At 37.8% G+C, this 24,387-nt stretch overlaps 2 protein-coding genes and 1 long non-coding RNA gene across 4 annotated transcripts in view; 1 reads left to right on the plus strand and 2 right to left on the minus strand.

Annotated features, from left to right (window-relative positions):
* Nucleotides 1-24,077, plus strand: part of LOC133841524 (fringe glycosyltransferase) — a 37,661-nt gene extending 13,584 nt beyond the window's left edge. The window contains exons 3-7 of the mRNA XM_062274073.1: nt 8,114-8,162; nt 9,400-9,502; nt 20,957-21,095; nt 22,959-23,133; nt 23,212-24,077. Coding sequence (XP_062130057.1) covers nt 8,114-8,162; nt 9,400-9,502; nt 20,957-21,095; nt 22,959-23,133; nt 23,212-23,447 — 702 coding nt within the window. The 3' untranslated portion in view covers nt 23,448-24,077. The remainder of the gene's footprint in view (nt 1-8,113; nt 8,163-9,399; nt 9,503-20,956; nt 21,096-22,958; nt 23,134-23,211) is intronic.
* LOC133841526 (uncharacterized) lies at nt 7,649-9,402 on the minus strand. 2 transcript variants are annotated; one of them, XR_009894320.1, is made up of 3 exons: nt 8,504-9,402; nt 8,016-8,439; nt 7,649-7,948 (listed from the first exon to the last, which is right to left on the minus strand). It is a non-coding gene; the product is annotated as an uncharacterized LOC133841526 (long non-coding RNA). The 2 variants fall into 2 exon arrangements; XR_009894321.1 differs by lacking the exon at nt 7,649-7,948 and having other exon boundaries at nt 8,212-8,282; nt 8,349-8,439.
* LOC133841525 (uncharacterized) lies at nt 19,101-20,925 on the minus strand. The gene has a single exon (XM_062274074.1). It carries the CDS (start codon nt 20,834-20,836, stop codon nt 19,718-19,720), a length of 1,119 nt encoding a protein of 372 aa, XP_062130058.1. The 5' UTR covers nt 20,837-20,925; the 3' UTR covers nt 19,101-19,717.
* Nucleotides 24,078-24,387: the final 310 nt, after the last annotated feature.

Genomic DNA, 24,387 nt, shown 5'->3' on the forward strand with positions numbered 1-24,387 from the left:
ACAACATTGCAAGTGGCATTCAAATTATTCATGCCGCAAACAAATGAGCATAAATTACTGACAAGAGTTGCCACCGTTGCGTTTGCTGCTTGCCAACAGAATCGCGACTTTGATTGAACGCTTTTCTCCCAAATATGCAACGCGCCAAATTGGCAGCAGCAGCAACAACAACAAGTCTCAACTTGCAACTTGCAACTTGCAGTGCTCTAGCTCGCTAGCTCTTTAAAATGAGACTGAGTTGGAGACTGAAAACTGACGCTGTGTCTCTGTGGCAGGTTTGTCAGTCTACGTTTGGTTTGCCATCTGAGAGATTTGCATGCATAAATTTGATCAACTCGCTTGTGGTTGTCTCACTCTCTTTCTCTCTCCCTCTCTCTCGCTCATTTGTTTTCGGCGTAAAAAGGACAAAACACAACAACAAACACACACACGGCAGTTGGATGTCAAATGTCAGTTGTTGGCTTGCAGATTTATGCAGATAAATCGATGGACACAGCGCATTGACAGCAGCAATCAGTTGCTGGTTGTTGGTTGCTGGTTGCTTGGGTGGGTGCTGCTGCTGCTGCTCCTACTGTTGCTGCTGCTGCTCTTCCCTATTTTTAATGAGCCTCGATTTAGTCGGAAACATTTTCATTCTGTGTGTGGTTCACATTTTATTAGCCAGCCCCACACACAGCAGTTGTCGTTAAATTTTTCGTTGAACAAGTCGCTGTGGCTCGTCATGCGTCATGTTTTGCTGCTTAAGACTTATTATACCTGCCACCCATAAAGTAGACGGGTATTATAAGGTTGTGCCGGCAGGAAATGTATGTGACAAGCAGAAGAAGACATTTCGGACTCTATAAAGTATCGGATAAAAAATGTAGAAGTTATTTAAGAAATACTTTTGTATGACAAAAATCGGTTACTACGGGTGTTAGTTGCTTTGGTTGACAATCTGGTATATATTTGCATTTTTGTGGTATATTTTGAATGCAGTACTATCTGGTAAATTTTGCACTCTTTGGTACGTTTTGAATGCAGTACTATATCAATATACCGAATATATCTTTTGGCATATTTTTAGTATTTTTGTGGTATATTAATGTGGTATATTTTAAAATGAATAGCTCTCTATTTGTATGGAAAAAACGCATACTTTCTATGGATCTTAGCTGCTTTGTCTGACAGTCTGGAATATTTTGGTATATTTTGAATGTAGTACTATCTGGTATATTTTGCACTCTGGTACGTTTTAAATGCAGCACTATATAAATATACCAAATATATATTTCGGTATATTTTTAATATTTTTGTGGTATATTAATTCGGTATATTTTAAAATGAATAGCGCTCTATTTGTATGGAAAAAACGCCTACTTCCTATGGGTCTTAGCTGCTTTGTCTGACAGTCTGGAATAATTTGTTTGGTATATTTTGAATGTAGTAGTATGTGGTATATTTTACACTCCTTGGCATATTGCGAATGTATAACTATCTAGTATATTGAGCACTCTTTGAATGCAGTACTATTTCAATATACCAAACATATCAGTTGGTATATTTTTAGGATTTTTACAGTATTTTTTCGGTATATTTTTAAAGTAAATACCTAACTATTTTGCTTTTATACAAAATGGGTAGCGGGTATCTCAAAGTCAAGCACACTCGACTGTAGCTTTCTTACTTATTCTCATTAACTAGGCTCAACTCAACTCAACTCAACTCAGCCTTGGTCAGCTGCGTTTGTGTTTAACGAGCTTGCTACTTCGCTCCCTCCCTTTGCCTCTCTCCCTACTCTATTCCCTTTCTTAACTTGTCAGCGCTGTTGTAAGCTGCGTCACAAGTTGTCTACAGGTTTTAGCTAACAACTCTTGCGCTGCTCCCAAGACCAAGTCCAAGTCCAAGTCTCTGGCTTCCAATTCTCTTCCCAGACTGTCGTCGCAGCTGCTTTCAGTGTGTCCGTGTGTTTGTGTTGTCTGCTGTCAGCTGCACATAAAATATGCTTAAGCATATGACAGTTGTCATATACTGAGTTCTCTGTGTACTCTGCCTGCTTTGCCATTCTCTTTATTTTCATTTCCATTTCCAATTTCCATTGTGCATCACGTGGCGTATGCGCAACGAACCGCTTGGCAATTAAAGCTCAATTGACAGCACGTCCAAAGTGTGCCGCCAACGCACAACAACACACGTACATCACATTTCCCCCTCTCTTTGCTCTTTGCTCTTTCCCTTTCCCCTCTCTCTTCTCTTGCTGCCACAGTTTTTGATTGTGGCCTGTTTTATGCGACAGTTTTTTTTTTGGCGGCCTTTTCAATGCGCTTCAATTTAATTTAATTCGCAATAAATTGAAATTTTTTCCATTGTTGCCCCGCGCAACACAACAACGACACAATTTTTGTGATGTTGCAGGCCACCCGCCTTCCCTCCCCACTCCCTATACTGTGCTGTTGTTGCCCGCATGCAACTTCCTGCTTAATGTTTCATTTCGTATGCCATTTGCTCAAAAACACACACACACACAGTGCCTGCAAATAGTCAACGCGCAGCGCAGAACAGCAATTATTATCAAGCATCGCTCTCTATTGCAATAACAGTTGTTTTGCTTTAACTTTTCACAATATCGCAGTTATTCCAAACGCATCTTAAAGATACAATTTATGACTAAAGATATCAATTGACTTTATTAACTCCTTGAATAACTGACACAATTTTGTGCAATAAATTAAAGTGAGTAATTAAACGTTTGTCTTAAATTTGAAGCCAGTCTTTCATTACATTCAAATCAATTGATTAATTAAACTGCAACATGCGCGCACCTTTCAGCACATGTATCTCACAGATACAATATCTTCTCCTCTCTCTCTTTTGTCTATCTGTGCCTTCAATCAATTGGAAATCAGCTAATTGATACATTTCATTCCGCTTGCATGGCCAGCGCCTCATTAACGCAAATCTCGCCAGAACACTTTATGACGCCCCGCCTCCCTTTCCTCCCCTCCCTAAACCCTGAAGAAACATCGCCCTGTGCCTTGGGGGCACACGCAATGTGGCAACAGCTGGCGAGACAAACGATTGTGGCACTGGCTAAGCAGAGAGCTGGGAGTGTAGCAAATGCTTCACCAGAGAGGTTTAGGCTTTAACATATAATTAAAATGTGAACCTTTTGTGGTTAGAGTTTTGTTTTTTTTTTCTCTTCTTTTTTATTGTGGACTGCGAATAGCCGAAACTGCGATTACGCAAATTGAGACACGCCCTCAATTGGACAGTTTGCGGTTGGGGCACAAAACTACAAATTTATATAAATCTACAATGCTTTATGTATGTGTATATTAATTTGATGTGTCGAAATCAGCTATATATATATATATATTTTCTTTAAAGGCCATTCTTACAATAAGTTGGAATTTATTTAGTTTGGCAAACAAAAGTTTATGTCTGTCATTTTAATTCTTTCAGACAGATTCGAACTATTTAAGTCGCTTCTTATTTACTTTTATAATATGGATATATTTTGAATATGATTAAATAAATAAATATCAAATATGGTCTACGGTATATATTCTTATATAAATGTATATTATTATACCAAATCCTGATTTAGGTATATTTTCTTAATTGTTCTAATTCTTCTTATATAATTTTAAAATCTGGTATATATCTATGGTATATTTAATATATGATTGTATATTAATGTACCAAATATTGACTTCGGTATATTTTCGTATTCTTTCAATTCTTCTTATATATATCTGGTATATTCTTTACTCTATGGTATATTTTAAATATGATTGTATATTAATATACCAAATATTACATTTGGTATATTTTCGTGAATTTTCTTATTCTTCTTATTTTAAAGTTGAGTTGATTTTGCAAACCAAAGTTCGTTTTTGTGTACAAACTATCTTTCTAGACTTTAGAGTTTTATAGGTTTCATAGAAATTCTTGCAAGCAGTTCCAACTATATAAGACACGTACAGCAAATAAGCCGGCACTTTAGCTACAACGTTTTCACTTCTCGAAATTCTTGTAGTCCTGCTTCATATTTGCTCTCAACTCCTATCATGGCATTTGTTGATATTTGATTTCATTGCATTTTGATTTAAAGCAACTTTCACTTGGCGCTGTCTGATCAAATTTAGAAAGCATCCCAGTGTCCAGAGTGCCGCCTCGCCTCATAGATTATACATTTTTGTGTGTTGGCTTGTTTTTCGCTATTTGGTCAAAATGCACAAAAATGCAGACAAAGGCAGCTGGCTGGCAACCACGATTGCTGCTGCTGCTCGCTGCTTGCTGCTTGCGCCATATGTAAGGCCCAAGCAACCACAGCTGCAATTGCTGCCAGCATCGAAGTTGAAGCTAGAGCTGAAGCTAAAGCTGGTGGCGATCGACCGCACCCCACGTGCTTGGCTAGCTATTGAATTGAGTGGAACTAGAGTTGAGTGTCGAATAGAGAGAAAGAGTGTGGAGGGTGGAGAAGGGAAGGGAGTTGGCTGGTCCTTAAATGCAGCAAAGAGGCCAAAAAGCAAAACGCCAAAATGCTGCAAAATGTGGCCGCTACAAATGGTTGCTTTGGTTGCTTGGTTGCTGGTTGCTGGTTGCCTGCAGCTGCAGTTAGAGACGCCATTGAAAATGTTGCCGTTGTTTGTTGTTAGACATTGTTGTTGCTCTTGTTGTTGCTGGCCTCTGCCGGCGACAGTCAGTTAGTTTGTTGGCCAGCTGTTGTTGCTGTTGTTGCCTGCGCCGAAAACATAACGAATTGTTGTGGCAATCGCTTCGTTCCAATTGAATGCATGCCGCGCCGCAAAATGCGCGCCGCCACCTCAACTTGCAACTCGCCAAAAATCTGTATCTGTAGCTGTATCTGAATCCGCGTATCCGTAACCAACAACATTTTCAACTACAGCTACAGCTGCAGCAGCCTTTTCATGATAAATTTGTTTTGCATTTAATGCTGACCTAAGCGAAATATTGTTGCTTCAAATTTATAGACTCGCCTCTCACACTCTTTCTCTTCTCTTTGGCATGCACTTGAATTATTTCAAATGCTTGCTCAGTTGAACCAAATACCAAATAAAGTTGCTCGGCGTATGCCACTTTTTATGAATTCAACGGGTCTTAGGTTGCTTTGGTTGGCAACCTGGTATATTCTGTACTCTGTGGTATTTTGAAATATGATAGTATTTTAATATACCAAATATTAGCTTCCTTATATTTTAGTGTTTATTCACTATATTATAATCTGCTATATTCTGTATTCTATGGTATATTTTAAGTGTAATAGTACATCAATATATAATTTAGTATTCTTTAGAATATGGTATATTCTGTACTCTATGGCACATTTTAAATGTAGCGATATTTTAATATACCAAATATTGTCATTAATATATTTCAGTATTTTTACTGTTTATGGTACATTTTTAATGTAATGGTATATCGAAATACCAAATGTTATTTCAGTATTTTTGTAGTGTATTACAATTTGGTATAATCTATACTACATTGTATATTGATATACCAAATATGTTTTAAAAGTAATACTGCATTGTTATGCATTTATTGTAAATGTGTAGAGGGTAACTCAAAGTCCATCACACTTGCTTGTAGCTTTGTTACTTGCTCGAGTTTAAGAATTTCTTTAATATTCTAAAAATTCCAGAATGCCATTTGACAGTTATAAAGCTGCGTTTTGGGTCAGCTAATTACGGCGAGAATTTTTCGCTGACCAGCTGCTCATTTGGTGCAATTTACGAGTGGGCGAAAGCAGAAAAGGAAGTTTGAGGGGCAGCTAAACCAATTAACTGGGCCAATAGCGAACACAGTGCTCAGTGCCTATGCTTATTTATGTGGCAGTTGCATCAGCGCGTTCAACTTGCCTCATAAATCTGCAACATGTTGTAATGTTGTTTGTCAACAGTTTTAACAGTTTCCAACAGTCACATAAATTAAATGCTAGTCAAGTGTCGAGGCACTCGGGCAACTGCAGCAGCAGCAGCAGCCCAGCAGCAGCAGCAGCCACACTTGCAACAACAACAACAACAATAACGACAACAACAAGAGCAACATCATGCGGCAAAACATGGTGTTAACATTTCTCGCCCCGCGGCGGGCAGAAGCGCTCTTTCCCTCTCTCTCTCTTTCTTTCTCTAGCCCAAAAATGAATGAGTGTGAGAGAAAGGTAAAAGAGGGGGAAGCGAGAAAAATCTCGTAAAAATCCATGAAAATTCAACAGACGACGAAAAGTTTGCAGCAGTCGCAGTTGTTGTTGCCGTTTTGTATAAAGAACTCGACTGGAGTCGAGTCGACTCGAGTCGACTTCAACTTCAACTTCAGCTCGAGCGTTGCGTTGACTTTCTAACTGTTTAAGCGTCGTTTTTCGCTCCAGACGAAATGCTTGTGCAGCAACAGCAGGCGTACTTGTGTTGCATTGTGTTTGTTGTTGCTGCAACATGGGGCAACAACAACTGCTACAGCAGCAGCAGCAACAGCAGTTGACTGTGCTTCGTGTTCGTGTTAGTTGTCAAAGCTTTAAAACGATTTTCGCCTGATTTGACACAGGCGAAGAAATAGTTATTAAAGGCAAAACCAATTGAGTTGTTGTGAGCGAAACTCATGGCGAAGAAGAAGGCGCAGATGGAGGGGGAAAAGTGGGAAACACTTTTAGATAGCCGCAGCGACTGTCATTTTGGGCAATTAGGTTTGCGCTTATGTCAGCAAGATAGTTAGAGAAGCGGCAGCTAGAGGCGACTAGAGAGATAGAGAGAGAGGGGAGAAGAAGTGTAGAGATGGGAATAAAGTGATGGGGGAAGCCCCTAGCGTAGTCAGCGATGCATAAAAAACCAACAGCAGCAAAACCATAATAACAACAACTTACACTTCCAAGTGTCTTCATTCCCAACGCTAAAGGAAAAGTCAATTTTAGACTCATTTCTTATAAGGTTTTCTACCCCTTAACAGAATAGTTTAAAAGGGGATTGTAAGTGAGTGTTATAAGCTGAGAAGTTACATCACTGAAAGATAAATATAAAATATATAATGAAAAAGTAAATTTTTGATTTATTTCTTACAAGGTTTTTAGTGCCCTAAGAGAGTAGTTTAAGGCGTATTGAAAGTGTGTACTATAAAGAAAAAGTTAGAAAAAAAAGTTAATTTTTCACTTATTTCTTACAAAGTTTTTACACCTTAGAAGAGCAGAAGAAAAAAGTATAAAAAGTATTTATTGTAAGCTGAAAAGTAACTGAAAGATAATTATATTATATATAGACATAAAATCAATTTTTGACTAATTTCTTACAAAGCTTTCTACTTCCTGAGAGACCAGTATAAAAATGTATTAAAAGTGTGTACTCGTATATAAAATCAAAAGTTCAAGACTGGTAGAAAAATGTAATATTGAAATGATCAAGGTTGAATTGAAAATTGTTTTATAAAAGCAGAATTATAGACGGGAGATCAACATAATAATAAAATGAGTGAAATACATTAATTGTATATATTATAAAAAGAAGGTTATAGGATTGTAAGAAAAAGAAAATAATTATATATAATAAAAGACCTTAAATCTATATCTTAAAATTTTCATACATTGTTTTCTTTTATCTAGAGAATTAATTGAAAGACTTATCCTTTGCTGTTCATATTATTCTAAATAAATTCCATGTTCAACAAAATGTAATAATAATGCAGGGTAACTTCGAGTCAATCAAGTTGAATCCTCTCTTGGCGTGCTCTTCAAGTTTTTTTGCTTGAGTTGTTTCTTGATGTTAGTTCAACCACAGTTTTTTTCCCTACAAGTTTCGTTTCGTTTTCTTTGGGCGCTTTTTTGACGTATGTTTTTTTTTCCGGCTAGTGTGTGTGTGTGTGGGAATATTTCTTATCTGATTGTCTCGAAATCTTGTAAGAATAGGCGCTGCTCCTACTCGCTATGTAGATGAGTCTACTACGCCTCGTAAACATATGACTAAATTAAAAGAAGAATCGAGTCAATTAAAGTTAGGTCGAAGTTCCCATGAAAACCTAAAACTTACAGTATGCAAATCTGAGCAACTTTCGCTGCCTCGATTTTATTTTGGTTTTTTTTTTACATCATCAATGATTAATCGCATTCTTTTTCTTGCGCTTACAGACCTGGTTCTTCACAGACACCGACGATCATTATTATCAGGAGAAGACAAGTGAGTATTATTCCAAATTTCCAAAAAGGAAATGAAAATCATAACTTACAATTTCGCAACGCTGCCCCAAAAAAAAATACGTACGAATATATATAAGAAATCAAATTGAAAATCGGGGAGCTGAAATTGAAGTTGGAGAGGCTAAAGCTGAAGCTCAGCTTCTACCTGTGTGTGACGACCTCTTACCTTTCCCATTCCATCGTCCAGACGTCTGTCCGGCTTCAATTTGTGCCTCGACCCAGCCACGCCCCGTTGTACGCCTAATCTTGGCCACTGTCTTGGAGCACAAAACCGATTAAACTTTATACAAGAGTGTGTGCAGAGTGTGTGTGTGTGTTTACCTGCTGCTGTTGCTGCTCACCCGCATTTTAATTGAATTGCAGCCTTTTCTTTTATATTCTGTTTTCTTGCCCTCTGCGTGCTTCGATTTTTGCGTGCCTCATCGCGTCGTTGCAGCTGCAAGCGCTGCGAGACTTTTAATTAAAAAAAAAATAAAATAAAAAAGAGCAAGCACAAGATCGAAAAAGTTCAAATTTCAAATTTGTATTTCATTTTTGCATAAACAGCAACGAAGAAGAGGCTCTTGGGATCTCTCACACTCTCTCTCTTCCTCTCTGGCACTCTATCTCCCTCTTGAGGTCTTCTCAAGTTTCAGGCGAGACGCTGCCACATGAGGCATTTTGATTAGGCTGGACCAGAAAAGGATTTCTTCCCCAAAACACGCATACAACATTTTTGAGTTATGTGTGCTCAAGTTCTTGTTGTTGTTGTTGTCTGCGCTGTGCAACACAAAAGGATAATAAAAGCATCTTCTTCAGTCTTTTTACCATTGTCCGCTTTAAATATTTCAACAATTTTCATCCAATTAAGGCGCACACAAGTTTTTGCTCTCCTTTCGATTTCAACACTCGGCAACAACTTTAGCTCTGCATTCTGCTCTTCTATCTTTATCGGCGGCGTCTGTCAAACGAGATACAAAACGTATCCGCTGGATATGAGCGGCATTCTTGGCTAACAAGCTACTGTTTTTGGCCCATCGCACCGATATGAGCTTCACTTCGCCTTCTTTTCTTTTGGCCTTTTAGTTAATTAACATAGAAGTGGTCGCCTTCCCTTCTCCCTTTTCCTCCTTTTTTCCTCACTTAGTTGCTTGTTGGCGCGTTGTTATTCTGCTTAATTACCAATCTTTATCAAATTCCCTGTTCTTTAACTCTTCTCCCTTCTGTATCTTCCACAGAGGGACATCTTATAAACACAAAGTGCTCACAGGGCCACTTTCGCAAGGCGCTTTGCTGCAAAATGTCCGCGGAACTTGATATCTTCCTGGAGAGCGGCAAGAAGTAAGTCAAATTGTTCAAATATCGAATTTAAGTAAAGCTTTAGTTTGTTTATAATGATTATTAAGTTAAATGTGCTCTACAATTAACATTTTAAAGTGATGTGAGTATTATTATTTAAAGTGGAACACAACACAAATTTTAGTGAGTGCTGAAAATATTGAGAATTAGAATAGAATAGAAAATACTTTTTTGATTATTTATTAATCTAATATCTTTTTTATTAGTTTGTTAATATAAATTCTTTTCATTTCGATTCATTTCACTTCGTTTCGTTTCGTTGAATTGAATTTTATTTCGTTTCATTCGATTAAATTTCATTACGTTTCATTATATTTCATATTTTTTAAATTTCTTAAATGAAATAATCATTTTATTTTATTAATTAAATTTGATTTATCAGTTTTATATTTTTTTAAATTTTGTTTCGTTTCATTTCACATAATTTCCTATCATTCCATGTATTTCCTTTCATTTCGTTTTGTTTCGTTCCATTTTAATTTATTTAGTTTAATTTAATTTCTTTATAATCTATATTATTTCGTTTTTATTTTAATTTATTTTGTTTAAGATCATTTTATTTTAATTAATTTTATTTAGTTCCCTTTCTTTTAATTTCTTTTCATTTCGAATGATTTCGTTACATTCAGTTTATTTTATTCATTCCATTTCAATTAATTGAATTTAATTTTATTTTATATTATTTTCATCTTTATTTGAATTTTTCCATTTAATTTAATATATGTATTTTAGTATTTTTTTTTTTTAAATTTTTCTTTTTTCAATAATATTTATCATTAATTTAAAAACGCATTTGTGCCCTTACTTAATGCTGACATTATTTATATTGGTTATTTGTTCAATTTAAGATTCATTATAAATTTGTTGATTTTAGTTTCGAATTTTTAAATATTTTTCCTTATGATTCTATTATGATTAGTTTTCCCCTCTAACTTTGTCGTTTGCTATGTTTAGAATTCGCTCAAAGCAACCGCTTATAATAATTGAATATAAATTTTGTAATTCTGCAATTTGATGCCACATTCTGTGGCATTAAAAGAGGCGGCCCAAAAGCGCTTGTCATATTTGCCAGACTTAATGGTCAGAATTCTTAGCTCAACTCGATTTGCGGTTGGCCAAGTGCAATGACTTTTCGATGTCGTTGCTGTTGTTGTGTTTTGTAATTGTAGACTTTAATGCTTTTAATAAGCAACTGTTGCCCCAGCAACATGCCCAAGATGCAGTTCGTCATTTCGTCGCTGCAGCTATCCATCTTTTGCAATGAAAGCAAAGCAAACACCCAGCTTCAGTTGCTGGCTTGCAGCTGCCACATGCGTTCTAATTTGCGCAATTAAGACGCTGTGGCAATATAGCAACTCCCTAGTTTATGTTACTCTTGTTGCTGTTGTTGTGGCAACCACTCAAAACTTGTCCGGCAAAAACCACAAGCAGCGCGCAAGATGAAGCTAAAAAAAAGACACTTGAACTGCAACTGCAACGGCAACGGCGAGTTGCAACAGTGAGTTGCAACAGTGAGCAGCGCCCAAAGGAGCAAAAGTCTAGAAATTCTTGAGCTTGTTTGTAATTACACTGGCAGCAACAAGAAGAGCAGCAACAGCAGCAAATTGTTGTGCTGCAAGTTGCGAATATCTAGAACAACTCGGACATGCTGCCACTTTAGATGATGTGGCACTGGATGAGAAAGAGGATGAGGATGAGGATGTTGCTGTTGTTGTTCTTCTTGTTGTTGCCCCGTTTTGGCTTAGAACTTGAAACTGTCATTATGAAAGCACTGAGCATGCAATCAATACACTACCAACAACAACAACAACTGCCACAGTAGCAGCAGCAACAACAAATTGCAGACAGACAGCAATATGTTGCTGTTGCTGTTGTTGTGGTTGCTCGCCTTGTTGCTGCTGCAAGTCCATAAAAAATAAAACAAAATAAATGGCAAAGCAAGCTAAATGTGCAGTTATGATCAAGATGAGGCAGCAGCAGCCTGTTGCTGCCTGTTGTGTTGGTTGTTGTTGCTGTGGTTGTTGCTGCCTCAAAATGGTATCAGGTGGCACAAACGCACACAGCTTGGCTGCTCCACTGGCAGGCAGTTTCCTGTAGGTTTGTTGTTGATTGGCAGCGCTTAAATTTTGCGCAAGCTGCGAAATGTTGTGGAGCAGCAACAGCAGCAACACCAACCAGCAACAGTTCCTGGCAAAAATATGGAAAGAGGTTAATTAACGTGCATTGAAACTGGCAATTATGGCGCTCGCTCTTCGTTGTTGTTGCACTTTTATTGCACCTTGATACGCACAACAGCAACATGTTGTTGCTGTTGCTGTGTCTGTTGCTGGGAAAAATGTGCTCACATCAGCGGGATGTCCGTTCTATTAAATGCAAATCAAGTTTTATATCATACTCGAAATATGCTTTGTTGTCTCGTTTGCCTTTCTTTCAGTTTTTCAGTTTTTTTTTTTAATTACATTTCCATAAATTTTCGTTGTATTTGGCACCACAGTGCAGCAGCAACCACATTGCTGGCGTCTTGGCAACGCCTTTTGTTGCTGCCGCCAGCTTTGGCTAATTGCAACTCGCGTTGAGCCATTCGAGTGTCTATTATGAAGCCGAACAATTAGTGCAATTTAATTAAAATTACAACAACGAACAGCAACAACAATTGTTACGCTTGTAACGTAGCTGCAACAACAACAACAACAACAACAACAACTGCAAGTCATATATGTAGAGGGGCAACTTGGCTGACTTGGCGACCTGGCACGTCAATCAGTTGCAGTCGCCGCCTCCGTCTCAGCAATCCGGCAATTCAACGCCTATTGCTGCTGACTCGACTCCGCTTCCCTCTATAGCTTGTACTCCCCTCTACTCTATCTTTACTAATGCATGACGTCGCCAGCATCAGTCTCAGCAGCAGCTAGAGCAACAGCAACAACAGCAGCAACAGCAACCACATTCAAACAACAGCCAAACAACAATCATCAATTATAAGTCATAGGGAAATTCGACTGGCGCAGGCATTTCTATAACACACACACACACTTACACTCCACACACACACACTTACATATACACTCTCACACACACACACTCTCACACACTCACACTCATTGATGGAGGCGCCTCCAAGTGTCGGCTGCTGTGCCACAACGTCGCTTAGTCTCTCTCCCCTTCTTCTAACTCTGCTCTACTAAGCTTGACCCCTGCTCCCCACTTGCTTTGCGACATTTGGGTTCCTTTAAATTAGTTTTGTGTACGACTTTAAATTCCACGCTTCGAAATTGGTTTCTTGTTTTTTCCAATTCAGCATTCGAAACACTCGTTATTCAAAAGCGCACAGAAGTAGCATGAGTTTGTGTAGGGTTTTGTGCTAAGACCTTTAAAACATTATAGATCTAATATCTTTTGTACAGTTTATAGGCTGTTTAATTTGTTTAAGCGTATAACTTATATTACAAAACGTTAAACAGTTCTTAGATCTTAAATGATCTTTTGTAGTCTACATTTTATCTTAGCTATTTAAACTACTTGAACATTGACTTTATGTATGATATTGTCGGTTTTTAATATTATATGTTTAAATCATTCTTTAGTTTAGCTTATATGCAATCTTCTATTTATCTTCAACTTTAAAAAATATAAATAAATATTACAGTCAAATGTCGTCCAAGTTCTTTACATGTCTCTCTTACATTTATTTATGTAGGAAAGCAAAGTAGCATGAGTTAAAGCGAACTTCTTTGAAATATCATAGAGAGATTATTTCTACTGCTTTAGGTTTTTTAATATAAATGAGTTTCAATATATCAAAGCTGTTGCTTATTTTACAAATACTTTAGCCTGTTTTCAGTTTACTTTATTTTGCTTTCAGCTGATTACTTTGAACTATAAAAAATCTAAAGAGTCTTATGCAGTCGAATGTCCAATGAATTTCTTTTGCAAAGGAAGGAAGTATAAGTTAATTCGAAGATTCTTAAAATATCAACAATGGTTCTTTAAAGTTTACAGACAATCTTAGTTATTTTTTAGTAGAAGGAATTTTATTACATATTTAATGTAATTTTTATATAGTTTTTTTTTGTCCATCTTTCTGGTTTAGAGTGCTTTAGAGTTTAGTTTCTAGTTTATTTTACTTTATATTGAACTACTAAAAATCTACAGGGTCTAACATAGTCTAATGTCGTTTAGGGTCTTGTACAGTCTAACATAGTCTAATGTCGTTTAGGGTCTTGTACAGTCTAATGTTGTTTTTATTTAATATGTTATATCTATATTTTTTCTACTTTGCTTTAGTCTGCCCACAGTTTACTTTACTATTACTTCTAGCTGGCTACTTTGAACTGTAAAAAAGTCTAAAGCGTTTCTTAAAGTCGCATGTCGTTCATGTACTAGTTTTTTTTATTGAATTTATTTATATTATCTTTAGCTTGTTGACTTTCAATTGCTGCAGCCACAGCAAGTTTTTGCCTGTTGTCTGTTTGACTTGCGTTCTTAATTTGTTTTGTATTATTTTTCTCGATTTATTTGTTTCAGTTCTAATTTATCTGTAGACTTGTTGTTTTTATTCAGAGTCCGGTGTGTGTGTTTATGCCTTGGGTGTGTTTTTGTCGATGTCGTGCCGCATTTCGTTGAGTTCATTTGAGTGTGCCACACCTAACAGCGAAACTAGTAAACTTTGTGCGAATACCGAGTATCTGTATCTTTGTATCTGTATCTCGTATCATGCTCGACACTGGCGACTGGCGACTCTCTCATGACGCATAAGGCACACTGTGGCACGTCTCGTAATCAACATTTATTGATATTATAACGGCATATACATATCGTTTATTCGCTTGCTTGCCTCCCTTTGATGTGCTGAACACGTTATTCTTCATTTTTTTTTTTTTGCGAGTTGCTGCGTGTAATTACGACACGTAATATGCGTAATATTCACGGCATCAGCAGCAGCAGCAGTCGAAAAGAAAGTGCAAAGCACAGGCAAACAGGATTCACACAATCGAGTGCAACCATCGAACGAGATGTTGCAACAATGGGAAGTTGCTGTTATTGTTGTTGTTGTTGCTGGCTGATGATGTTGTTACATATGCTTAATGATGAGTTGATTTCTTCCTTTATAACATTTTCTTTTCTTTTCTTTTTTTGGCACAAATATAAATATGTTGCATGTTGGGTGGGAGTTGTTGTTGCTGTTGTTGTTGTTGTGAAAGTGCGTGGGAATTTGTGGCACACATTACTCGATAATTTGCTCCCCACATCAATGTTATTTCCCAGGCGTGTTTGCCTTTTGATATTGTTGGGGTTGGGCTTGGCATTGGCATTTCCCAACAGCAGCAGCAACATCAGCATTATGCACAATCCATCTAAGGCCTCAGTTTCAGCTGCGATAATTTTAATTGCTGTTGCTACATTGCTTTTCTTTTGCGGTGTGGAAAACCTCATAAACATTTGTCGCATATATGAAAAACCAGATGTTGTCGCTGTGTCTGTTGTGAGAAAATTTTCTTGGGGGGTACGCAACGCAAGCCGCGTGTGAAGTGGCTGCCACAGTTGCATGTGTGTGTGTGTGTGCGTTGCACTTAGTCGTTTAGGGGAAAGCAAACGACACTGAAGCGCATCAATTTCATTTATTTGCCACTTGTGGCATACACATACACACAAAACTTGTGCATAATGTCAATTATTCAATTGAATGCAGTTGAGTGTGGCAGCGACTGTGTGGCAGTGACAGGCGCAGGGGCAAGGCTAGCTCTGCGACAGGGTCGCCAACTTGCACTCGAAATTGTTGCAGTTGCAGAGTTGTGCTTCCCTCTTTTTACACCCGCTTCTCATAGGGTAGAAGGGTGTTATAACTTTGTGCCTGCAGAAAGATTTATCTCCCCCATAAATATATTCTTGATTGGCATCAACAGCAGAGACGATGTAGCCATGTGTGTCTGTCTGTCTGTTCTTATAAAACACTGTATCTAAGAAACTATAAAATATAATTTTGAAGCTAGAGTCGTGATTTGGTTGCTATCAGGCAATCAATGTGGAAGTTACTTAGGAAATACTTTGGTATGACAAAAAACGCCGACTGTAATCGGATCTTTCTTGCTTGGGTTAATAATATGGAATATTTTTCACTCCATGGTATATTTTGTAAGTAGTATCATAAAAATATAACAAATATATCCTTCGGTATATTTCTGGTATATTTTGTACTCTTTGGTGTATTTATTTTAGTACTCCATAGATATTAGTACCATATTGGTATACCAAATATAGCCTTCGGTATATTTCCGGTATATTTTACACTTTATGGTATACTCGGAATGTAGTACTATTTTTATCTATATACCGTATATTGCCTTTGGTATATTTCTGGTATATTTTGCACTCTATGGAATATTTCGGATGTAGAACTATACTGATATACCAAATATTGACTTTGGTATATTTCTGATATATTTGGCACTTTGAATCGATCTACCAAATATGTCCTTCGATACAATTCTAGTATATTTTGTATAAGGTGTTTCATCGAATTTGGTATATTTCGGGAATATTTTTAGTATGGTTTTCTTCAAAGTGGGTAGCAGGCATCGCACAGTCGAGTATATAATTCGGTATATTTTAGTATTTTTCGGTATATATTTAGCAAAAAATGTTTATTGAAAATGGGTAGCGGGTATCTCTGAGTCAATCACACTCGATTGTAGCTTTCTTACTTGTTTTTTTTTTGCTGTTTCTGCCGCAACGGAAACGCACAATTGCGTATAGTTTGCTGCCACAGATGCAGATGAAGTTGCAACTTGCAACTTGCAACATCCGGCGGAAAGCGGCTGCGACTGCGGCAGCCACAAATCGCTTGTTCTACATTTCAATTAGAGAGCCGCCCACGAAATAGCACAATGACGACAATTGGCGTCAATTTGGCAAGTTGCATTCGCTGTTGCTGATGCTGATGCTGTGGCAGTTGTTGCACTTTGCTTGACAAATGCGTTTCAATTGTCGCCGTTGCTGTGGCAATTGTTCAGTGAGCGTGTCAAAGCAAAAATTTAGCAAAGAAAAGAAACATAAACAGCGGGCGATCGTCGTCGTCGTTGCACTCATAAATCTCTGACTCATGGCAAGTTTCACTTGCAACTGCAACTCGTTCGTTTTGCTGTTGTTGTTGTTAATGAGCTGTCCGCTGTTGTTGTGGTTGTTGTTGACTTGAGTGGCGCAGCTTAATGTAAATATCTTGTTGTTGAACTGACTTGGCACATTGATTTGTATCAATCGCAAAAGATACAATACGAGTTACTCTCCTCGGACATTCCATTTGCCATTTGCCTCGCGCAGCTGACAGCTGACTTATTGCTAATTGCTAAGCCAGCAACCAACAGCAACCAAGAGCAACAACAACCAGTAACCAGCAACCAACAACGAGCAACGTCAGCCGCTTTTTCGATTTGTGAAATGAAAACAAAATCAGTTCGTCATCCTTTTTGCCACTCGGCGCGATCGCTTATCTCTCTTCGCTTTTGCCTTTTGCCTTGCCTCTGCCTGTCAAAATACTTTTAACGCCGACTGTTCGCTGATCAACTGTTTGTTTCGCTTCGTTCGTTGGTTCGCTTAATGCGAAATCTATTAAGACTGCCCTGCATTTGGTGCTTCAACTTCGACTTGCGACTTCGAAAAGTGCCCCGTCAATCATTTTTTATTATGGCTCCAGACATAAAACTCATTTCGCCTGCAGTGCAGCAAAAGACGCCAACGCCCAGGCAACAGCTGCCCACATCAGCAACAGCCACAGCCAAAGCAGCAGCCGCTGCTCGAGTAATTGGAAAACTGCCATAAAAATAAACTTAAAGTTTTGCACTCGTTTTTGCGCGTCTCGTTTTTCGCGGCCAATGGCCAAACACAACAAACACAGCCTTCTAGAAATGCGATGCAAGATAAACAGCGGCGAACGAACAAAAATAAACACAAAACCCAAAACCGAAACCGAAAAAATGTAAAGCGCAGCAACATTTGAGACGCGCCACCAACGTTGCTGCAGCTGCAGCTGCCACAAGGCGATCCCCAAAGCGCAGATCGATCGATCGATTGAGATGAAAACATTTCCATTTTCATAGGCAGCGAGAAGAACGCGTTAATTAAGCGAACAGAGAACGGACATAAAATGTCAGCTAGATTTCAATTTGGTAAACTCCACAGGGGAAACAAACAGAAAAAAAACCAAAGGTGGGAAGTGTAGACACCGAAAAGGGGGGTGAAGGGTGCAGGAAATTTCCATCGCGGAGCCACGCATAATTAAGCGATATTAAAAGCGCATTTTTATGCGACACGAAGCGGCAAAAGCGAGGCAACAGCGACAATCAGCAAACAACTTTGGCTGCCGTTTCGCACAGGTATCGCATGTGGCAACCACAGCCACAGTAATAATAGCAACAACAACAACACTAACAACAACACGCAATTTATGAATGCCACAACTGCGATTAGCTGCTCCAACTTCAGCTCCAGCTCTTACGACTTCTTCTATATGTCTTGTGTTTATTGAAAAAGACGCTTTTAGCTTTAGCTAACAATCTGCCTTCTTTTCCCCTTCGCACTTTGCCAGCTTATGCAATAAAAATAATATTAAATTACCCCAACTAGACGCCAGGCAAACGCTTCTCGATATTATTGAATAGTTTGTGTTCGGGGCACTCAACTCAATGCCCCATTGGCAGCAACAGCAGCAACAGAGGAAAACGTTGACAAGGTGGCAAGAGAAAAGCAACAGCAACTCAGCTGATAAGTGTCTTCGACTATTGAGTTGCACTTTCAGTGCATTTGTTCGTTAAATAGATTCTTTAGATACTATGTTGCTTTTGCTAAAAGATACTTTTTAGCAGGTGACAACAAAAATAAACCTCAAGATAGTTCATTCGAAATATGCCATAATCCTCAAAAATAAACCTCAACATAGTTTATTAGAAATATGCAATACTATTTTCTATATCGTTTAATATGCAAAGCCATCTTCTATCTACTTTTTAGATAATATTAATTTCACAATTCAATGCAATAGTATGTTCTGCATATTGTTTAAATAAAAAAAGAACTTCCTTTTTATCCAATTAAATAATTTAGCATCTAACACTTCGATAAACTCAATTACAAATTTAAATTGCAATTGCATTCAAACACTATTAAATTACATATGCTAGCTAACTACTTCAGTGAACACACTAAACAGCAAAGATGTGAAATTAAACTTGTGAAGTATAAGAAATATTTGAATGTAACATCAAAGAGAATGCTAATTTGTGGAATCAACACTTCCACAAGAGAACTTTCTATTGAGCCAATTAAATACTTTAGATTAAAACTTCAATTGCAATTGCTTCAATTTTCTTCAATCAATAATATTTTCAATATATTAAAAAGAAAAGATGACCTAAGGAATCAAAAATTCAAGAGAAGAGAGTTCTGTTTATAAATATATTTTAAATTTCATTTGTAATAGGTTCTATTTTCATGTAATTCAATATATTAATAAAACTTATGGAATTACAGACTCCAGAACAGAAACTTCTCTCTATAAATAAATTTCATTTGCAATAGCTTTTTCATACACATAAGTATTAAGAAGAAAAATTTGCATTGTTTGTTTCAGTTTAATGACCCCTAGAATAAAACAAAACCATATTTAAATTCGTTGTGTACTTCAATTTATGCAATAGCTAGTCATTTATAAGATACTTAAGTATCTCAGCTGCATTCTAAGCAAACTCTCTACACTCCACACTAGCTGTGCTTAGGATAGTCACACTTCCTGGAGGGTTAATCAAAGAGCAATAAATATATCCACTCGAAAGTAGCTGAGAGATCTAGTCAAAGCAGCCACAAATTCCAACTTTATGAACCTATCTTCATGGAAATTGTAAAGTGAGTGGAGAGGAAAGAGGAAAAAGAAGTAGGGAACCCGTTCGATTGCCTCGACTGCATTTTAATGGCATCATTAGGCCGCGCCGTTGGCTACCGGATATGGTTGATCGTTTGTCACTGCGACTAATCCCAGAGAGACACGGCAGCAGCGGAAAAAAAAGGGGAGAACTGACCACAACGCGGTCGGACACTCGCGGTAATTACTATTTAAATTAGTGCACTTTTTTATGCACTTCTCTTCTTTTATTTTTTACATGCTTTATTGCCTTGGCTTAAACGAAACGATTTTGTTGAGGTGGAATCTCAAGCGGAGTAAACGGAATTGCGAACGCCGTAGATGGTGTCATTGGCATCCGGCAGCTTGCACACTTTGCCCGAGGGTCGATTCAAACGTTGTTGTATCACATTCAAATCAAGATTATTAACCCGCACCATCAGCGTTGGCTCCTTGTCGTTGGTGCGGAAGACAAGAGCTTTCTGACAATTGTTCTGCAGGTGATGTGGCAAATGTTGTGCCGTTGCATCGGGCAGCGGACCAATGTTCAACGGTCCGACATCGACACCAATGCGATTGTTGCCACACGAGATGCAGCGAATGCCGGTGTTAACAAAGCCCGCGGCACGTGGACACGAATCCTTTTCCTCGATCTTCGATAGCCGCAACTCGATGTCATCGAAGTGATCGCGAATGTATTTCTTCAGAGCAGGCATATGCACTTTATCCAGCTTGCTATCGAGCATATCCTGCAGCTCCTCCATTGTCCCTAGAAATGTGAGATTATAATTCTTCACCAACTCCCGCAGATTCTCAATCTCTATGACGCACTGCTTCACCAGTTCGAGACGTTCGAAGAGCGCTTCGGTTTTCTTGAGAAATGATTTGAGTTTCTCGTAGAATTCGCTTAGATTACGTTTGATCTCCTCCATCTCTTCCATCATGGGCGAAGCGATGCGTCGCAGCAGCTTCTTCATAAAGTCCATGTTCTGCAGCAAACTACACGCGATCTTGTTGTCCTCATCGCACACGGTGCACAGATCCTCACAAGGCGATGAATACTGTTCCCAGATTTGCTTCTGATACTTTTTGCTGTTCACCTTGTTGCACACTCGTATTTGCTGGAAGTGCGCATCCAGCTTTGCCTCGAGGCTCGCGATGCGTTTCTCCATCGCTTCGACTTTCTCCAGCTCCGATGAAATGGGCACAATGGTGGCCACATCGAAGGGCAGAGGGGAAATCTTTGAACGCTCTAGCAAACGTTCTAAGCACTTTCCTTCGAAGCCGCCAATAGTAACCAAATCCTTTTGGCAATCGAGTTTCTTCATCAGCGCATCGAGCAGACTATGCAACACGGCCACATTCACGTGATTCATCTCGGGCACGCCCAAAGCGATGCGTGCCAACTCCTCCAAAGTTAGTTCCATATCGAATATCGAAATATAAGTTTAAGTTTGGTTTAAGTTTTGAATTGTGTTGCGTCTGTTTGTGTCTTGAATTTTTGATTAGTAACTAAATCATTCATTGCTCTCTCTCTGTATTTTCAGATGGTTCTGTCACTTTGATGATGACAACTATGTCAATGTGCCGCGTCTGGTGAAACTCCTCGATGAGTACAGTCCTAGTGTGGACTGGTATCTGGGCAAGCCGAGCATTTCATCGCCGCTAGAGATTCACTTGGATAATGTAAGTATAATTTCGTTGATAGTAGCTAATAGGATACACAAATATTTGGCAACAAATCAATAAATATTTATATAATTGATTTACGGATGTTCTTTTTATACTTGGTAGCCAATAGAACGGAGAGATATTTGACAGGATATTTGACATCTATGTTAATTGCCTAGAATTATGAATTCTATTTAGTAGTTTCCTTGATTTGCTGTTGTTATTTTTTAATAACAGGCAACTAATAAGCTAATAATTGCTTATAATATGGAAACTATAATACTTTCGGTACTTCCGTAACTCCAGTTGTATAATCAAGTTCTTAAGTGAGTCTCTCAATTACCAGTAAAAAAACAAATTCAATATTTTAATTCTGAAATATTTTGTTCATTATTTTTTCTCTCTCTTTTTTATTTACAATCTATCTGTTTAGACAATAAGTAACATGTACGCGTAATGTTCAATTTGAAAGATATTTTCCAATTTTGTAAACATTCTTCGATATAATCAAGAGTGTTGGCCAGTCTTTCTGTCTGTTCTCTTTTTAAAATATATAGTTCTCAGTTACTTCATGTGAAGTACGTGCATTTCAGCACATTAATGAGTTTATATAGTTTATGTTAAGCTTTAAACACATTACGCACTTTTCCTATAAATAATAAGTACACAGAAAAATAATCTATATTGAAAAGTAAATTGCAAATCTTGATTTAAGATTTTTTCCATCTTAAATTAAAAAATCTCTAACTAAGATCATTTTTGATGTGTTTACTTCTTACAATTCATTCTTATCTAATAAGATGATGACAGAGACACAACAAATACAGTTACAAACTTAAATAAAAGCTTCCTTTTGTTGTCGATGAGGAAACTAATGGTTTTTATACTAAACATTCCAAATATTGTTTTTTTTTTTTTGTATAAATACATTGAAATTTAAATTGAAAATCTGTATTAAGCCTTTTGCGCTTTTATTTAAGATCAATTTGAAATTTCTCAGCTGGACGTGATACAAACAGTTAAACACATTTTTTTTTGTAACATTTTCATTATAAACTAAATCGTCACAGCGTATCTTATAGTCGAGCACTCTCAACTGTAGTTTGGTAATTCGAATTCGCTTTAATTTTTGCACATTTTCCAATACTGGTAATTACATGCAGAGAGCTCAAGCTGGAGCCTACGATCTTTCGATCGCCTTTCTCCTGGCTGTAGCTGTAGATCAGCGGCCTACATTATTTATGCGCCTGGCCGAAGCCATTTGTCTATGCCGCCATTTGGCTTCCAGCTGCCAGCGTGGGCTATCATTAATAACCGATATGATCTGGACTGCAGACTGCAACAACAACTGCAACTCGAAGCGGAGAGAGATTCAAACTTTGTGGCTTTGGCTTGGCTTGGCTTGAGTTGCTTGCAACCCGTTCCCATTCCGCAGTGGCATTTGAAATATCGCCAGCTGATCCCGTAATGAATGTGCATGCAACAGTTTTGTCGGCTTACTGACTCGCTCGCTGACTTGCCGATTGCTGTGGCGTGGCAATCGAGTGAGTATGGGGCATGCCACACTGCAACAACACTCGTAGCGAATCAGTTCGTCTGATCCCTAATTGAAAGTCCAAACTTAACGCTTCATTAGGTCAAGCCAAGAACGAGTTTGCAGTTCTCCTCTTTCTCGACTTTGTATTAAGTTTCCCCCAAACGCACACAACATGTCCACATTTACATGGTCAATTAATCAAGCCAAATTTTTTAATACTTTGCCAAAAAAAAAAGAGTAGAGAATTTTTATTTAAGTTTATCCTTTGTTCACCTCATTCATAAGCCAGTTTTTCCGTTAACTTAATGCTTCATTCTTCCCTTTTTTTTTGTTACTTGCAGAAGAATGCGACGACAAACAAGAAGATAACCTTCTGGTTTGCCACTGGCGGCGCCGGCTTCTGCCTCAGTCGCGCCCTCACCCTCAAGATGCTGCCCATAGCAGGTGGCGGCAAGTTTATTAGCATCGGCGATAAGATACGCTTTCCGGATGATGTCACAATGGGTTTCATCATAGGTGAGTGGACACTTAACTCTGTTCTCCTATGCAAATCTCTTTAATCTGTTTATTCCTTTTTCTTTCCTCCATTTCCAGAGCATCTGCTAAAGGTTCCTCTCACCGTTGTGGACAACTTCCATTCGCATTTGGAGCCCATGGAGGTGATACGTCCAGATACGTTCCAGGATCAGGTGTCCTTTAGCTATGCGCACATGAAGAACCAATGGAATGTCATCAAGGTGGATGGCTTCGATCTCAAGACCGATCCCAAGCGCTTCTATTCGCTGCACTGTCGCCTCTTTCCCTACTTCAGCTTCTGCCCGCCCTTATAAATGCTAGAGAAAACAAACAAATCCAATATATAGGGTATTTTATGCAGGCTGTCGCTGTTTTGCGGTTCAGAACCGAAGAAGGAAAGGAAAAAACAAAATCTCACCACTGTGATGTAACAATTAAGTAATCGATAAACGAAAAATGATAAAAAGTTAATGGCTCTTTTGTATATAGTGCTTAGAAACTATTTAATAGAATTTCAACTCGAACGTTGTGCTTCCTAGAGATTTACCATGTTAAGTTCTCTTCATGCCTTCCACATAACCATTGAAGATTACTAAACAACTATTACTACTACTATTATTATTTAAGTTAACGTTTTTGCAATTACAATCAACACTTTCCAAGTGCTTCCTTTTCGTAGCGTTAAGTCTTCCATTGAAGCTAAGCCTTAGTTAATTTAATGGTCTAGTCTAGGTTTAAGTTCACCAGCAGAATATAAATCAAACAGCAGTCGAAATAAATTTATAAAAAATGAAAACTAATCTGTGTGTATATAAAAATATATGCTAAATATAAATATATATATTTATGTACTATATTGTAATTGTAGTTTGTAGTCTATGCTAAGCAATGTTTAAATTCTTTTTGTTAATTTTTAGTTTGCTTGAATAAAAACCATAAATAATCAGAAAGAGGAGTATGTTTATTTCCACATTGTTTGCAGTTCACTTAACATTTTGATATTTTTTTAGGTGGTATTGATGTTTTAACACTTTTAGTGTTAACATTTCCCATTGAAAATTGTTCACTTTTCCATAGCATATGGCACATCGTTCAACAATAATTGCAGTTAACTTTATGTAACATTACGTTAACATTGATGCTATGTTGCGCATTGAACTGATTTTGCTCTTTTAACATGGATTGCCATTCATTTATTTCATTTCATTTCCACAACTATAAGAGGTAAACATTTTTGACCTATCGTACTTTTTT

The sequence above is a fragment of the Drosophila sulfurigaster genome, chromosome 3 (genome assembly GCF_023558435.1).
Source record: "Drosophila sulfurigaster albostrigata strain 15112-1811.04 chromosome 3, ASM2355843v2, whole genome shotgun sequence".
NCBI classification, from domain to species: Eukaryota; Metazoa; Arthropoda; class Insecta; order Diptera; family Drosophilidae; genus Drosophila; species Drosophila sulfurigaster.